Here is a 19,310-nt window from a genome sequence, read left to right as displayed (position 1 = left end):
TGGCGAGCGTAGCGAGCCCGCGAGGGGCGGCGGTACGCGTCCTACGACCTTTTCATACCCCTACTATCCACGTCGGCGTGGAGTTGAGAATAGAATAGTGTGGCGAGCGCAGCGAGCAACCGCGCCCAAAGCGTGGCGAGCGCAGCGAGCCCCGCGAGGGGACGCGGATACCTTCACAGGTATCCGCGTCCCCACGCGGGCTTCACAGGTGTCCGCGTCCCCTCGCGGGGCTCGCTGCGCTCGCCACGCTTCGGGCTCGGTGGCTCGCTGCGCTCGCCACACTATTCTATTCTCAACTCCACGCCGACGTGGATAGTAGGGGTATGAAAAGGTCGGAGGACGCGCACCGCCGCCCCTCGCGGGCTCGCTGCGCTCGCCACGCTTCGGGTTGACGTCAATACTGGGGTGCCGCTCACAATGGGGGGGCAGTTATATTTGGACATGACGGGGACATATACAATGAGAAATGGGCCATATTGGCCCATTTCCCATTTTATTCCATGTAAAATGGACTTTATCAAGTCCATCTTATCTTGTGCCATTATAATGGCACAAGACCGACGCGACCGACACGATTTCAATGATTAAATATTTTAACATTGAAGCCTATGGAGAAATCGCGTCCATCGCGTCGGTCGCGTCGTGTGCCATGTTAATGCACACGACGCGACGCGATGGACCCGATTTTTCACACACGATGGACGCGATCCTCATCGTGGGCGCCGCCAAAATACACAAGTACCTCCACAACTAATGGCAGACTGCATAAATCGCGTCGTACAATTTGCATCATATGGAGCAAAAAGACAAAAATAAAAGTAAAGGGGAAAAAAGTCAAAACTGCTAATCTATGTATAAAAGGCTAACTACTCCTCACCTATGAAGTGAAGTACCACCAGTGACCACTAGAGGGCACTCGATGGACCAAATTACTCTGTTGTGTGCTAATAGATGTCATAACAGAAATTGAAAGCAATTTTTGCAGGGACACTGATCTGATTCAAACTTGCTGGATAAGTAGAGAGGGAGCTGCGAAGACAGAGATTGGGGGTAGGAAAAGATTGGGACATATTGGTGGGGTGGAGAGTTTGTGTGCTAAAAACTGTCACAGCTCAAAGTGAAAGTACAATGCAGAAGCGGTCATTGTGACAGGCTTTTAACTAGCGGTAAGAATAAACTATTCTTCACTAAGTGTTTTTTCATATATAAAATATTACTAATGTGAAAATGACTATGTAATATCCATTACCTCTCCAACGTTCTCTGTTTGTGAGCAGGCATCACAGTATTGCTGAGGTAAACATGAGTCGCTGAGGGAGCTTGAATTGTGATGACTGTTGTGCAAGGAGTCTGAGATACAACAGCTATTTCTGAATCCATCAGTCAGCTTAGCCAGGCTCTATAGAAAAACAAAACATGGTTGGTTAGCACGTTCCTCTACTCCAATGGGTAAATGTAACAGGGTAATGACACTATGGGGAATATTCAATGCCCTATGGTGAGCTGTGATGGCGAGCAGTGGCAATAGCTCGCCGTCACATATTGCGAGTCCATATTCAACTGATCCCCCTGTATTTGCCATTTCCACGTTGCTGTTTTTTTTTCCAGCGAGATGGAAACAGTGAGTGCGGCTGTCAAAACGGCAAGGGTCACCTCTATATGCAGCAAGCTTGCTGCATTGGCGGCGAACCCCGCCATTCGGGGAAATCCTCGCCATCCTCTGATGGTGAAGATTCCCCTGGAACATAGAATAGGGGTTAGACGACGAGGATGGCTTGTTTTTGGCGATCCTCGCCGAAAACAAGCCATCCTGGCTGTAAAAACTCCCTCGCTCTTTATGTGTATAAATTGTATACTGCAATATACTGTAGATCTCAGTTTGAAGTACAAACCCCACCCAAATCTAACTCTCTCTGCACATTTTACATCAGCCCAACCTGCAGTGCACATGGTTTTGTCCATTTAAGAGAGAATTTGATTTTGCAAGTATACCAGAATCAGGGCCTAGGTTCCCAGAAGTATATTATGATATAACACAGAGTGTAGGCAATAATTGCTGAGAAAATCATCTATTAGTGGCAGCACATATGTTTTAGTCATCTATCATGCAATATTTAATTTTCTTCTCCAGAATCAGGCCTGCCAAGTTTGTTTATTTCTTTCCAATGACTAAATGAGCACAGCACACACTAGATACTTAATATGTTCTATTAATGTTTCATGTGAAATGTCTAATTCTAGTGCACAGAAGTTATACATTTGTACATCTGTGGTATTACGAAAGAGGATACACTAAATAAAAGAAGAAATACGCAAAAAAGGATAAATATGCAAATATGTAAATTTTAATATTGTCTATTTTGGCTTGTTTCAGTTTAAATTGACCTGATATAGTTAGTTGTAATCCAATTCTTAAATATTGTATAACTTTCCTATTTCCCTCCCCCCTCAAAAAAACCCCCAAAACATGGTACTTGTTTCCTAGCATGGCGCCCATCGTATCGTATACCATAAGCCATACAATGGTATGCGATGCGACGAGATGGCACCCGATGTCATACAATTTTAAAATTGTATACCATTGTATATGCCATACAATGTACCCTAATGGGTGCTTTCAATGTTAAATGGCCCCCCTATAAGATTATTAATTGTATAAGCACCGCAATGGGTGCTTACAATGTTAAAAGCACCCCCACGACACCCCAACTATAAACGCCAACCCGAAGCGTGGCGAGCGGCGGCGGTACACGTCCTCTGACCCTTTCATACCCCCACCATCCACGTCGGCGTGGAGTTGAATTTAGATAGTGTGGAGAGCGCAGCAAGCCACTGAGCCCGAAGCGTGGCGAGCGCAACGAGCCCCGCGAGGGGACGCGGAATACATGTAAAGTAATACGCGGCCCCTCGCCACGCTTCGGGCTCGGTGGCTCGTTGCGCTCGCCACACTATATAAAATCAACTCCACGCCAACGTGGATAGTGGGGGTATGAAAAGGTCAGAGGACGCGTACCGCCGCCGCTCGCCACCATATACAATGGTATACGATTTTAAATTGAATACAATGCCATACGACTGAATATCGTGGGCGCCGTGCTAGGAAACAAGTACCAAAAACATTTACATATACTTATTATGAGTATTAAAAAGAAAGGGGATTGGGTAAAAACCGGAACAGCCTGGACCATGAAATGACGGACTGGATCAGCTCCCTGCAGCAAACCTTGCCATTCTGGAGCTTTGTAGTGCGCATCTACATCCGGCCATGTACCTGTGACAGCTGTCACCGGGAAGGCATGGAGGGAGAGACTACAGGCTCACCATATAGTCCCAGAATGGGGTAATTCCTGTAATGGTGTGGACCATATGGGGAGTCTGTCATCTCTCACTCATTGGTGACAGCAGTCTGAGGTACACCCTCAGACACAATGGCAGGTATTCAATGCTGTGGGCGAGTGGTGACAGTGAGCAGAGCTTCCTGCTCGCTGTCACCACTCACCCTGTCAGTATTCAACGCAGCCCCCTCATACGCCAATTTCCCCTCGCTCCATTTTTAGAGCGAGGGGGAATTGGCGTATACAGCTCCTGAACCAGCGACAATCGCAGCTAAATACAGCGAGTTTCCTGCATTAGCCGCGGGTCTCACTGTTTTGGGGAATTCTCGCCATCCTGTGAGGGCGAGGATTTCCCCAGAACATTGAATAGAGCGAGCGGCCGGCGCGGGGGTTAAACAGCGAGGATCGCTGGTTTTCTGCAATCCTCGCTGTTTAATCCCCTCACCGGCCGCATTGAATACCTGCCAAAGAGTAATCTCATGTAGACCAAGTTGATTGAGGACGCATTATGGAACTGCAGGCTATAAACTTTTACATTATGCCGGTTTTAAATGTATCTTTAGCTCCTAGAATAGGCTGGTGCAAATGCACATTGATAATAATAATAATAATAATAGCAAAGCAAGTGTATGGATAGGGTCAGTGGCAAATTTTACCTATTGGCTGAAGGAATGCAGCCCCCTTCAGTAAAATCCACCACTTTAGGAGTCAGTCAGTTGCAGTTCTACCTGCCAGTCACATGCAGAACAGGTACTCTCACTTGGAGGGGTCTCCTCCCTCTGGGCCTGCCAGACTGTACTGCGATTAGCAGGGAGCTGGTTTCCAGTAGGAAGCCCTAGCCAGTTTCTAAGGACATCAGCATACCCTCCAACATGACCCATTCCATTAGGTATTAAGGAAAAGTTTGGAAGTGTGGTCTGCGCTCGTAATAGCAGCTTTTTGTATGGTAAGGTACAAATTAAACAAGGTAAAAAGCGCTTGGCTAAGGTATGTGTGAGAAATACATGTTAAAAGTGCTTTGCCGTTTTTCCTAAAAAAAGAAAGGTAAAATGTTTACAGCTCTTCGTGAGCTATTTTGGGGTTTGAGCCTGTGTGAGTCTTCCGGCACCAGTTTGAAGAGCCTAGGATGCCCTATCTGTCCCTACGCTTACCTAGGTCTTCTGGCCTTCAGTCTTCTCCACGTTGCGCTCGTTTGCGATCTCCACACGCCAGCAACGTGGAGAAGACTGAAGGCCAGAAGACCTAGGTAAGCGTAGGGACAGATAGGGCACCCTAGGCTCTTCAAACTGGTGCCGGAAGACTCGCACAGGCTCAAACCCCAAAATAGCTCACGAAGAGCTGTAAACATTTTACCTTTCTTTTTTTAGGAAAAACGGCAAAGCACTTTTAACATGTATTTCTCACACATACCTTAGCCAAGCGCTTTTTACCTTGTTTAATCCATTCCATTAGGTACAAAATGCTCTGTTCCTGGACTTCCCTGCCAGTGGGAGTTACAGAGGTGGGGCTCCAGCACAACATTCAAAGAGGGGGTCACATCAACTGCCAGTGAATCTAGGACAGTGATGTTTGGAGTGGCATTAGGTGTGGCTCCCCTTTTTGAATATTGGACTGTGCTACAGCCTCACCTCTGCAACTGCCACTGGTAAGGAAGTCCAGAAACAGAGCATTTTGTACCTAATGGAATGGGTCATGTTGGAGGGTATGCATCAGCTGATGTAGCCAATAGAATTTGGGAGGCTAGGGAATCAAGCAGCTGTAGGTTTCAGAATTCAGCCGGTGGCAGTGTGTCTCCTCCAGGGCACTGGTCAGCGGCTAATGTAGGAGCCCCTGCTGGATGGGGGTTCAGATGCACCGTCAAACTCATACAGGGGAAGAGACATATTTTTTCCATTCACACAATGTGGGCCAACATGCTGTAAATTTCCTTCCAACTCCACTTCAGGTATTTTACTACTGCTTCCCGTAGTTTGTATATTTATTAATATCTTTTGAGTAACCATAGGAGATTTACAGGCAGTGAGGAGGAGCAGGGGGCGACATTGTTCCTGGAAGCACTGTAACCAGAGGACAAAATCCAACCCTCTCCTGAAAGTCACAGTTACTTTCCATCTCATGCATTGCCTGGATAAGCCCCCTGCATCCTCAAACTGCATATTTTTAAGTGGTTTTACCTATTTAATTTTGTTTTCGTTATTTTCAACACAATCTGACTCCTTAACCCTCTTCTTGGCACACACTTTTCTGCTGTTATTCTCCATTACTAAAACATCTCTAGTTTATGTTAAACAAACCTTCAAAGAACCAGAAATTAAAACTAATGTGGAAATAAGGCCTCTCCTGCAAATCATAAGCAATTGCGTTCATTTCTGCCCAATCCTGCTAGATCCCGAACCGAAAATGAGTGAAATCCTGGTTCTTCCTTACGCATTACAATGTACCTTTCCCTAAATGTTGTTCATGTGAACATTCAGTCTCCCATCCAAACTAGATTAAATAAATGCCTTGTGCTTTTGGCATAAAACCAAAATCATAATTCCCAAATAATCTTGGGTTAGCCCCAAATTTACTTACGCATTTGCAGTCATTTCTGGGTATTCTACTCATGGGAAAGACCAGCCAAAAGACAGACAGAGAGACATTATTTTATGTTCAGTTTTGTACTTTTAAATAACTGTAGTCCATGGATATTTGTACACATTGCAAAAGTTTACGCCTTTTTTTCCGAGCACATTAACATCAATGAAATCTACTGTTGTGTCATAGAATACATCTGAAGTGTCAAAGCAATCTCTCCCTGAATTTGGGTAATCACTATTAGGGCTACATTTACTAAGCAGTGGTTTTTGTGTAATTTCAAAACCACTAGAAACCGCCATCCATTGGTTTGGGTGTGTAAACTAAATCCGCCGTAGAAGCCTGGCAGATTCTACGTGACAATCTGCCGTGCCATGTTCTATTTGGTGGGAGTGTCCATTGAATCCTTTGAGTGCCAAGTGAATTTGTCAAAATTGGTATGTAAGTAGCCAAGCAACAATTTTTATTCCTCATTTTTGAAAAACTTTATATAATAAATATGAGAGACGCTGGCATTTTTGAACGATATCTTGCACATCTCTCCCAGAGAGGTTGGCACTCAAAGGGTTAAACAAGAGTTGAAGCTATTATATTATAGTCAACAGCTAGTCAGCTAATGGTGCTTTTATAAAAAACAACTTTCAAGTAACATAGTGGAATAGAAGCTATTCTATTCATATACTCCTAATTGTGCTATGCTGTGTATTATAGAAAGTACCACACAGTTTACATTATACAAAAAGACTATTGAGGATTAGTAGATATTTTATTCAAATTAATTTACTTGTGATTCTCTATTTATTATAGAAACAGACCACAGTGATTTAGAAGTTATTTTATTCAAATTCAATTAATGGTGCTTTTACACAAACAATATTCACCTGACATCACCCCTGGTTAGGGCGGTACTCAATGCTGCCGGTGAGGGGGTTTGTGCGGCGAAGATGGCTTGTTTGCAGCGAGGATCACGGAAAACAAGCCATCCTCGCCATCTAATGTATGCAATGTTCCGGGGGAAACCCCCACCGCCAGAGGACGGCAAGGATTCCCTGGAACGGCGAGGGTCGCCACAAATGCAGCAAACCTGCTGCATATAGTGGGGAGGGGATACGGTCATTTGGTCTACAACAACTAGGTCAACAAGCATTGGGTCGACACCACTAGGTCGACATGCAGCAAGGTTGACATGGGCAAGGTCGACAGTCAAATGGTCGACATGGGGTTTTCCACTGTTGTTTGAGCCGACATGTGCCGACAGGCGGTATTTCATGCCCTACCATCCACTAGGGCAAGGTGGGAGAATAAAATAGTGTGCCCAAAGCATGGCGAGCGAACGAGCACTGCGGTGCACTTCAAACTGTGTCCATGTTGACATCATCGTCATTTGGGTAAAAAAACAGTAAAAAAAAACATGTCGACCTAATGGTTGTGTCAACCTAATAACCCTGTCAACCTAGCTACATGTCAACCTAGTTGTTGTAGACCAAATGACCCACACCCCTGGGGAGCCTTGCTGATTTGATGGCCGCACTCGCTGTTTCCACCTCGCTGAAAAGATCCAGCCAGGTGGAAATGGCGATTGAAGGGGGGTCAGTTGAATACTAACCGCGACCTATGACGGTGAGCTATCGGCACTGCTCGTTGTCATAGCCCGCCTTAAGAGCATTGAATATACTCCTTAATGTCACTTTGTAGGTTTGTGAGGAGTCTAAGTTTAGATGGAGAAAACTTTTATTAAACGTATTAAGCTGGATACACACTATGCAATTTTTGCAAACAATATGCACGATAAAGATATTATTATGCATATCATCCAGTGTGTACCCTCTATATCCTGCGCATTCCCACGGGTTGTTTACTATAACCCCTGCCATCTGGACATGCAGTCAAATCTGACTACATCTTCAGTGACTGCATGTTCAGCAGGGGGGGGGGGTGACAGGAAAGGCGGCATGCATTTGTGGAGCGAAGATGAAAGGCAGGGAGATAAGGTCAGAGATGTAAATAGAAGAGGAATGGGAGTGGGCTTTACTATGCCCCTTTTACACCAAAATCCCGGTTCCGACCCGGTATTTGGAACACGGTTCCAAGCCAGGTCGGATCTAGGATTTGCTCCTTTTACACTGCGGTGCCGATGACCATGGTGGTCTTGGCCGGAGCCCAAGACCACCATGCTAGGGGTTAGCCCAGCACCAACGGTAAGCTTCAGGATGCCCCCAGCCTCCTAGACTGAAGAGGTGGTTTTCAGAGAGGACAGATAGGAGGAAATTACAATAGTCCAATCAGGAGACGACCAGGGAGTGGATGAGGGTCTCCGTTTCATCCAGGGTGACGAGTCTAGTCATGGAATTTGTTTTGAGATGAAAATGGAAGGATTGCAAGGTACTAAATGTGTGGTGTGAAGGAGAGAGAAGGGTTAAGGATTTCTCCAAGACAGCACAATTGGAGACTAGAGGAGATAGTAAATAGATAAAAATGTGGGAGACAATTTTATGGGGGAGGGTGGGAGACTGCATCCTATAATCCTGCTCTGTATAAACCCATACTTTGCCAACCCACCATGTTATAATGCATTGTGTACATAAAATCAAATGTTTAAAATGAAGTTCAAAGTTTCTTACAATAGAACATTCAAAAACGTCAGCCTCCAACTCTTAATGATAACCCATGCTACAGTAAAACAATGCTAGCAAGAGCTGAATATTGCTCTGAAAAATTTATATAAATACTGCAAATTCTGTAAGTCATTAATAATGAATTGGAGTGCTTTAGCTTTTAAGGAGTGCACTAGAACCTTAAAGTATTACAAGATACGGTCTAGCAACAATGCTGGTGCTCATGTATTTAACAAATACTTTTGGGACGAGATGTGTGAAGGATAATTCCAGGACACGGATTGATTGCAACCATACACATTGACCAACAATATGCTCACTAATCTACTTCAAATCCATGAGCTTCAGTTGTTAACACTAAGCAGTTGATAGTATCATTTTGCACATAAGCTGCTCCTTATTTATTATTTAATTTATTCACAGATTCTTAGCGCAGTATATTCCATTGCTCTTTACAATTGGAAATACAAGTGTTAAAACAAACAGGGTAGTCACAGATCAATATAGAGCAGTGGTTCCCAACCCTGGTCCTCAAGTACCCCCAACAGTACACGTTTTCCAGGTCACCCAGCAGGTGCACAGATTATTCAGGCACATTTTAAAAGATCCACAGGTGGAGCTCATTATTTCACTGATTCTGTGTGGAGACCTGCAAAACGTGCACTGTTGGGGGTACTTGAGGACCAGGGTTGGGAACCACTGATATAGAGGTAGGAGGGCCCTGCATCGTAACTTTCTGATCTCTTGTTCTCATTCCACATTGAGGTATAGAAACAAATACAGCCACCATCCTCAGAAGCCAAATACAGTAGGATATGTGGGGATGGTCCGATTTACCCGATTTTAACTTTTAATGTGACACATTTTTATAGATTCAGAGGTGTATAATTAGTAAGTCATATTTTGTATTTTAATGTTATTGTCAAAAGATTCATAGATTGTATATACTGCCACAATATTATGCAATAATTAAGTTAATAGCTTTATGAATGCAGCGCTGATGAAGTATTTATATTGTTTGGTTGGCACCCAATTAACAGCTACTTAATTCAATTGCCTAAATTATTAATTTAATTCACATCCATAGTCCAGCGCCTTGGGTGTGTGTTTTTCAATATAAGAGCATGTTCTCAAAGCGGAAAATGATACCTACTGTATAAGCATTTCACTATAAGGATTACCTCATGCAACAAACTTTAAGACTTCATAACAAAATCCGAACAAGAACACTTTTGCCAAAATAAAGACGACACATTTTTATTTTGTAGCAAACAAAGAAGGTTCTGCAGGGTACTTGGGCCCTGTGGAGTTTCTTTGGACTGGAGGAAACTTGCTACACATTATTTTCTGTGCACTTATGTGTTTTTAGAATAGTAATAATAATTATAGTGCTCTTTGTTTTTAGGGGGTAATCGTACAGCGCCGAATTCGCAGCAGCCAGCGTCCAGGTAGATGCCGCCCTGCCGTAGAAATCCTGCCTTGCGAATTAATGTGCCGTACGAATATGTTCAAGACCATTTGCAAGTCGCTCATTATCAAATGACTTTACACTGTCACAGTCATTGCAGACTCAGAGTAGCCAGTGGCTGCGATGAATACAGGGATATCCAGCCTGGGGCTGACAACACGCACCCTCCCCTAAGATGCTGGAGTACGCTGCCTCCAGTTTCCCTATCACTACCAGTGTTTTTTCTGTAACGCCTAGCCATATGCACGCACAGTCTATTGGTAAGCACCTGTCGTGCAAATTCACGGCCGTGCGGTCAGGTTGGAATTAGCCCATTAGTGTTTATTTATATTTATAATTATGGTTTCAAACACATTGTGAGAATATTCTTAATTTGCTAAATATTTGCAAGTAAGGTGATTACTTCCTCTACATGGCGATAGGCTGCTAAAGCTTAGTTTACTGTGCAAAGTGCTGCCCATTATAGATTTTGTTTGTGACCTTTGTCACAATAAAAATAACTTCAAGACAAGTCACTTCAAATGCATTTACTTTTATTTGCTAACTTTCTGTACGAGTAAAACTAGATATAAATAGTGATCAAGTTATGAAATAAAAGATTTCTTCGACCATGATATACAATTTGGATTAAAAGACAACGATCATTGGGGTAGTTTTACTGGGTTGGGATCATTTGGTCTACAGCATGATGGTCAACAGTCATTAGGTCGACATGGGTCTAGGCCGACATGGTTCTAGGTCGAAAGGTCATTAGTTCGACAGTTCATTAGTTCGACAGGTCATTAGTTCGACAGGTCATTAGTTCGACAGGTCATTAGTTCGACAGGTCATTAGGTCGACATTCAAAAGGTCGACATGGGGGTTTTCACTGTTTTTTGACCGGAATGTCAACACAGTCGACTTGGACACAGTTTGTAAGTGCACCGCATTGCTCGCTGCCCTTGCAAAGCTTCGGGTACGGTGCCTCACTGTGCTCGGCACACTATTTTATTCTCCCGTCATGCCCTAGTAGATGATAGGGCATGAAATACTGCCTGTGGGCACATGTCAGCTCAAAAACAGTGAAAAACCACATCTACCTTTGACTGTCAACCTAGACATTGTCGAACTAATACCTTTCCACCTAGACCCATGTCTACCTAATGGTGTCGACCTAATGACTGTTGACCATCATGCTGTAGACCAAATTACCACATCCCGTTTTGCTAAAGTGCAAGTTTTTAGAAATGGAGAAGTTGCCCATAGTAACCAATCAGATGCTACTTCTCATTTATCTAATGCTTTCTAGAAGATAATAGCTATGGTCTATAGATTGTAAGCTTGCGAGCAGGTCCCTCCTACCTCTATGTCGGTCTGTTTCTACCCAGTTCGTTCTACCACTGTTTCCTATTGTAAAGCGCAAAGGAATTTGCTGTACAATATAAGAAACTTTAAATATATAAATAAATATGGTTGCTTTGGCAACATCTCCATTCCTATAAACCTGCATTTTAGTAAATATTCCCCACTGTGTTTTGATGGCAGATTTATTTATTCCCAGACGGATGGTTTATAAGTAATCTATGATTTACCAATCATTCACACTATTTAAATGTCATAGTTTGCAACCACTAACAGCAATCATAGCTTAACACTGTTCATAGGTTAAGGGGCCTGCACATGGGGAGATATAGCATTCTGAGTAATGCTAGATGGTTCAGCAAGATGGCTCAGCACACAGCAATAGGTCAGTGATCTGTCAGGGCCAGTGTTCTCCAGTGAGAACACTGACCAGTGATTAAGTAGATTTACCAAGCAAGCTGACGTGCATCACTAGCGTTATGGCCCCTACACATGAAGTGATGTAGGGACATGTTCTATGCCATCTAGAGAGATCGCTTAGAAAATGCCCTCAAATCACCCAGTGTGTAGGCCCCATTGGAGTGGATAACCCCCCCCCCCCCCCCCCGCCCCCAGTTAAAAAAATAAATAAATTGCATTACACACAAGTCCAAGATGACTTCTGATTGCCATCATTTCTTAGCAAGTATACTCTTTATATTTATAATATACATTTTGAGAACATACACTGATTTCATTATTATGATTACAGAATTTGATACATTTTGGGGGAAATGTAATAATAGGATGAGAGATTCAGAAAGTGAGAGATTTGGTAAGAAATCTCCAGGTTTTTTTAAAGCGGCAATCATTTACTATGCATAATTAGTTCAATTTTGCAGTGTAAATGATTGCCGCTTAAAAAAAAAACCTGGAGATTTCTTACTAAATCCCTCGCTTTCTGAATCCATATCCTATTACATGTTACCCTTTATGTATTATATATAGATAATGCCAAGTTAATGATGTTGCATATATTACAATATTGTTACAGGATTGGTAGTATAATCTCTTTCTCAAGTTCCCGCCCAGATATGTTCCATAAATACTTAAAAAAATGTTTCATGAATGCATAGAGAAGGCACACCCCACCTGCAATTCATACAAGCTTCTTGTTACTGATGCAACCCTCCAAATTATACAGAGCAGTGCCCTGATAACAGGGGAGCACTCCACAACTTGTCTCCAAGAATGCGGAATGGCTGACACACCTACATACAACACATCATATAAAACTAACAATAAAATACTTTCAGTTCACTGATACTGCTAGATCTGTGCATTAAGCTTTTCCTCTATATCGTTTTATAGACTAATAATACAATTAAATATTATGTAAATCTACAAGTCTGAGATCTTCTAAATATGATTCATAATCATGTTGTGTAATTCAATATATTATTGGAACTGATACTTTTGTTGTAGCTTTAGCGACAAATGTCGCATATAGGGGGCTATTCATTAAGGAACTCAAAAGTTTCTCTATTGGACAAAGCCATGGGCTGCAAGTGGGGCAGAATTAACATGTGCAGAGTTAGATTTGGGTGAGTAGTTTTGTTTCTGTGCAGGGTAAATACTGGCTGCTTTATTTTTACACTGCAATTTAGATTTCAGTTTAAACACATCCCACCCAAATCTAACTCTCTCTGCACATGTTACATCTGCCCCACCTGTAGTGCACATGGTTTTATCCATTTGAGAAAACATGTGCTAAAGTCTTAATCAGGCCCTCTGTCCCTTGGATTGCACCATAAAAGCAGGCTGAATGACAATGGCATCTTCCTTCATTCATCTGGCTCCACCCATCACATCAAGCACAATTTTGCACCCCGCAGATGTTGTCAGTGTGACTTGATAAACTTTCCATTAAATAGATGCATGACACCAAAAAAATCTAAATGTGCGCTTTTAGGACAGTTTTTGTAATTGTTTTTTTTTTGTTTTTTTAGTTGACCATTAATGTATTTAAATGAGAACTTTGTACTGCATTCTCCCTTGCTTGGGAATGTTCTGACAGAAAGAGAATTTTCTGACTGGATGAGGAGATCACAGAAGAAGTTTATAGATAGATGGCCGCAGAAGCAGTTGCTTGTCTCTTTTCCCTGAGCTCTGACAATACATGACATAACTAAACTGAATAAAGTATTTCATCATGTAAAATTTTGTAGATTTGTAGTATGGGAAAAGACCATCATATGCCAGGTTCTCAAAAAGATAATACAGGTTAATATCCCTTATCCGAAATGCTGGGGACCACAAGCATTTTGTATAAGGGATTATTGCTTTTTTTTTTGGTACATAATCAACTAGTCCCCTAGCGGAGCCCCAGCGGTCCGCCGACGGCCATCAGATTCATGTTTAACGGTATCCCATGTGATGTCACTGGCGCACTGGCGCAATGCATTCTTGGGACCGGGGATGCCTCTGAAGCGGAATCCGTTGGCTGCTTTGGGGTGGGGTGGGGGACAACAACAACAAAAAATATTCTGACAACCTAAGGTTTTCAGGATATTTCAGTTTTGGGATAACCTGTATAATTATGGGAATAAAGTACAAATGCCCATACCTGCATAAGGTCACGTCTTTCCTTCTCCCCCATGCAAATTGCCTGCCGTATTGTCCGTAGTTCACTCATTATTGCTTGCGCCTCGTCTAGCTTATAATTTGTATGCGCACTTGACATCTTACGATCGATTCTATTGGAAGAAACACACAGAAAAGAACATAACTATTTTATTAACTGATGGGATTACAAAATAACAATAAACAAAAATAAATTGAACTCTATGATGAACTAAGCTGCAGATGTAACAGAATACTAGATATTATTAAACTTCATCGGCTGGAAGACCAAGACATGTACCATCATCTATAGATCCAGACTGTGACTTGTCTTCAATGTATACATTTGAGGTTGGAGCTTGCTATAAAATCTATAAAATATTTTTATTTTAAAATTTAATTCAAATTGTTAAATACTATAACAGTCATTTTAATATTTTTTTTTTATGTAAACTGCAAAACTTGTCTATGTTCATGTTTAATGTTCGTAATTTGGCAATTATTTTTATTTGTAATTTATTGATTTGAGCTTCATGAGTTTCTGGTTTTTAACAATTACAAATTTTCAGGTGAATTTTAAAAAGTTTTTCTAACTGATTAAAAAATGATCCATGATCTGATAGAGCACCACTACATTAATCTGTTCACTTCAATTGAAAGGGTGCTATTGAAGTATTTAGAACTGGTAAAAAAACGAATGAGGAATCTGAGCTGAATGATTTAATGCACAGGTATTTTATGTGTTATATTTAAAACACATAACTTGTTAAAGTACTGTAAAGTTCCTCCATTATTTCTGGGGCATTATACAATGACTTTGTTTTTTGCAGATCTGTGCAAAGTGTCTATACACCATATGTTGTGGGACATTTGCCATGTCTGAGCCACTCAGAGAGGTGTAGCATACCATTTTTCTTTACATGTTGTGCTTTAATAACATCGCAGATACAGCAAATCTCAAATAACCTGATTATGAGGTTGGAGCAATGGCAGACCGAGCAGGGGGGCAGGGTGCCAGCTGCCCCCAGGGCTAACTGAATATAACAGTTTAGCGCCACAGGCAGAGTTCTTCCCTCCGACTCCAGGCTGCTCGGAGGCAGTGCAGTGCACACACAGCACGGACGTGGCAGGTGGAGTTTTGGGGGTGGGTCGAGCAACTCTGGTCGCAGGCACAGCTAATTACTATGTGCCTATATAAAGTGCTGTCCTCCAGGATTAATAAACAGCCTCATTTAGCCAATACTGTATAGTGGTAGGCCCCTTCCCTGGGACCAGCCACCAATGAACTAAGCGTTTCATTTTGCGTCATTTTAGCCCCTCCCCCAAACCGTAGACCCACGAATTGCAGTTTTTGACTGTCATGGGGGCGGGGCTTGGTGACATTAGTATCTGGTCTCCTCCCTGGGCTTCTCCCGGAGAGGAGTGAAAAAATGTATATCAGGCCCACGCTCATAATCAGGCCCACGCTGTGATTTAAACCAAGCAGGAATTTGTTTCAAAAACATACAAGTCGCAGATAAAGCACTACGGAATTTGTCATTAAAAAAAATCAGAACACTTCTTATGGCCCCCATACACTATGCCACTTCTCAGAGTCATTCGATAACCACTCAATTTGTGAATTCTTATCAGGGATTCATGCTGAATTACAGTAGGCTCAATCATGCTAGATTGAGTGCAAACTAGGTTTATCCCAGGCAGTTTCTCATGAAGTACCTCATGATTTATGCAGCCTTCCCTAGTCACATCATTAAATGTCATCACCGGATCTCCTCCGCTACGCAAAGGTACATTAAATATAGCTGAATAATTGCTTTGCTTTACTAGCAACAACATATGCACAACACATAGGACAAACTTGTTGTTTACTTAAAGAGATTATCTCTACAATTTTCTTAGAAAATGTGCAAATTTTGTGTCTGTTTAATGCTACCTACATTAAACACAAGTCTCTGATGACTGTCAAGACTTAAAATGACGTCACCGAACTGAGGAATCTGTACAACACTGATGAGCTTAAATGACTGTCTTCGTACGTAACAATTTTGTGGTTAGGGTATTGCAGTTTTCCTTTTGTGAGGGACTTTTTGGTGAAGCTGTATGCATTTGGGGCAATATGCTCACATTCAATGAAAAAAAGCATAAAGGAAAGAAAAACATAAAGTAACATAAAACAATATCTAGTACGGAGGTTTTTTTAACTACCTCATTCATTCTTGTCGAAACTAAAGATCTATGGCATAAATTAATCATCTGAGCAAACTGCCCTTGGAATGATTTAATCCTCAGAGTACTATTTTTAAAATCACATCTTGAAGAAATAACTGCCAGGCGCATTAGACACCTCCCATGTAAAGCCATAGATTACCTACTAGAAGAATGGAAAGTTTTGTTGTGAATCTGGCCTTTTACATCATCAGGCCTGGCAGAAGGCCCTACACTAACCACAGCCTGCTTCCTGCTACCCTTCTATCAACAGCAGGTACTGTTGAGAGGCCAGCACTTTTTTTTTTATAAACAGGACCTGTCCCATTACCACTAACAATGTCCTTTTTGTTTTTTTGAGCCATTTCTGTGTGTTTTACTGTTATCTCAGGGCACCGGCCATATCTGGAGTTTTCTCGTGGTCCTGTGTCTTTGCTACACTCACATATATATATATTTACAGTTTCTTATATATAATCTATGGCTTCTCTACCAGCAGGCTAACAATACCACCCTGTTCTAAAACTATGCTAAGCTTTTCTAAACTGAACACTAGCCCAGATGGAAATTCCCTGCACTGCCAGAGCTGTGATGTCCTTCAGCTATGCGTTTAGCAGGAAGGAATTACATGTTTAGGTCCATTTGGAATACAGAGAACTCATCCTGGAGGAGGGAAGACTGAGTCAGCATTGCAACCAATGTGCTGTAAGGGAACAGGCAGGTTGCAGACAACCAAACTGCAGGGGACAAACATGGATAGGTTTCTTTATCAGAACTTAGGAAACTGTAATCAGCAGCATATGCAGTAAGTGTAAATAAACGTGAATATGATGGTATTAGCTGGCATTTTAAACTGAGAGTACTGAATGCTATTACATCTCTCATAAAGCAACAAGTGAAGGCTCAGAGGGCTGCCTGTCGCCCATCACTGGTATACGAAGCACGTTGGTAAATTCAAGTATGGGTCACAGGGTCGACGGCAACTAGGTCGACAGTCAATAGGTCAACCACTATTGGTCGACAGTCATGTCGACACATGAATGGTCAAAAGGTCCACACAAGCAATTGGTCGACATGGAGAAGGTCGACATGAGTTTTTCACATCTTTGTTTCTATGTCGACATGGACACCGTATAAGTGCATCCTCTCTCACAGGGATTGCTTCACTAGCCATGCTTCGGGCACAGGGCCACGCTATGCTCGGTACGCTATACTCCCTCTATGTCCATGTGGATAGTGAAGTATGAAAAATTGCCTTTAAAAAAAAAAAACGAACATGAAAAACTCATGTCAACCTTTTCTATATTGACCTATTGCTTGTGTCGACCTTTTGACCTGAGGCATGTCAACATTTTTCATTTATCAACCTCTTGACTGTCGACCAATAGCGGTGGAGCACATCCCGGTAAATGCAATGCACTAGTGCAATGCACTACAGCTGCAGCAAACTTACTCTTGCAGAGTCTCTACTCCCTTTTCTTTGAACTGAAGTTCTTGCTTCATCAGTGTTAGCTCTCGTTTTAACCTAGAAAGCTAGGAACAAGATAAACACGAGAAGGTATTATATCATTCTCACCCAGTTCCTCTGATTATTCCGATATACAATGCCAAAAGCACAATCTTATAGTAACAAAATATATAAACATTTTTATACTGTGTTATAACTTAAAGAACACTTTACATTAAGAGCTACTGGCAATTACAGTACATGCAAATTATGGAATACAAGCACAGATTAATATATAGATGTTCAGCACAGTAGGTAATCACAAGGAGTTACACAGAAAAAAAAATCAATTTGATCATATACAATATTTAATGAAAATAGGGAAACCATAAAATGATCCTATTTAAGGGGAGCTTGTGGTAAAAAGTTTAATAGGGTAAATAATGTCTCACAGAGTGTTGATGTAGAGGAGAGACACAGAGAGGGGACAGCAGGACGTGTCCCACATAATGCCCCATCTGAAGGCACCTACTGTACTTATTCAGTGTCAGATTAAGGTTGGCATGTGCACCATGCACGTCCTCAAAGGTAAGGGGAGGTCCTCGGAGCAATCCAGGTATGAGAAAAGGTCTTATTAAGACCTAGAGGGAAATCAGGATTGTTCCACAGAGTAGTTAATGGTAAGTGACGAGGAGTCCATATTATTACTGCCATATCTAGTGTTCATTCTAGCACCGCCATCTTTGAAAACCCATGCAGTTCCTCTTCCCTGACTGGGGTGTTGCTGTCTGCTGTAGTGCTTCTAGCACAGTGTGGTCTAGTGTTCATTCTAGCACCCGCTATCTTTCAAAACCTATGCAGTTCCTCTTCCCTGCCTGGGGTGTCACTGTCTGCTGTGGTGTTTCTAGCACCGGTCTGGTTTACATATCAGTGCTGATATACAGACCACACTGTGCTAGAAGCACTACAGCAGACAGCGACACCCCAGGCAGCGAAGAGGAACTGCATGTATTTTCCAAGATAGCGGCTGCTAGAATGAAGACTAGTGGTCTGTATATCAGCACTGATATGCAAACCAGACCTGTGTTATTCAGTGTTTAGTTTTATAATAAATATTATTGTGAAGACAATACAATCTTTTTTAAAGGTTTTTTAGCGCTGCTCCTCCATTTTGTTGTTCTCATATCTCCACTTACCCTTCATTATTAGCCTCATACACGATCTACTCTTACCCCACCTACAAATATATCACCACCATCCACCAGTTAGGCATCATATTTTATCCCATTAGCCTATGCACCCTCTAACAGTCTAACTCCCACACTTTATATTCACTCATAGTTTCCCATTATGCCATCTACATACACTTATACTCATGTACTATACTGCTCTACCTACCTTCTTCCATTCCACAAACTAATAAACATTTACTGTCCATTTCCAATTCTAGGCATTCTAATTACTTATTTCCCCTAGCCACTACAAGTTTATAGGATTATCATACTGGGCCAGAGGAAATAGCGTCTGAGTTTGGAAGCCAAACGGGATGCCGGACGAACTTGGATGTTTTTTCTAAATGCGGAATCATTTGCAATGCATGGTTTTTGCCTTGTAAATGACTGCCCCTTTTGAACCCTCCCAGTTCGGCCAGCATCTTGAATGGCTTCCAAACTTGGAGGATATTACATCTGTTTATCAATCCTATAACATACACATCCTGA

The 19,310-nt window shown here is 42.1% G+C and overlaps 1 protein-coding gene across 3 annotated transcripts in view; it reads right to left on the bottom strand.

Moving 5' to 3' along the window:
• The window catches only part of WWC3 (WWC family member 3), a 170,751-nt gene that overhangs the window by 46,595 nt on the left and 104,846 nt on the right, over positions 1-19,310 (bottom strand). For all 3 annotated transcript variants that reach the window (XM_083172587.1, XM_083172586.1, XM_083172588.1), the window contains exons 5-7: positions 17,596-17,675; positions 13,942-14,071; positions 1,250-1,399 (exon numbers count right to left, since the gene is read on the bottom strand). In XM_083172587.1, the coding sequence (XP_083028713.1) occupies positions 1,250-1,399; positions 13,942-14,071; positions 17,596-17,675 (360 nt within the window). The remainder of the gene's footprint in view (positions 1-1,249; positions 1,400-13,941; positions 14,072-17,595; positions 17,676-19,310) is intronic.

This window comes from Crinia signifera, chromosome 2 (assembly GCF_055691185.1).
Source record: "Crinia signifera chromosome 2, ASM5569118v1, whole genome shotgun sequence".
NCBI classification, from domain to species: Eukaryota; Metazoa; Chordata; class Amphibia; order Anura; family Myobatrachidae; genus Crinia; species Crinia signifera.
This window is presented reverse-complemented; position numbering and strand designations above follow the sequence as displayed.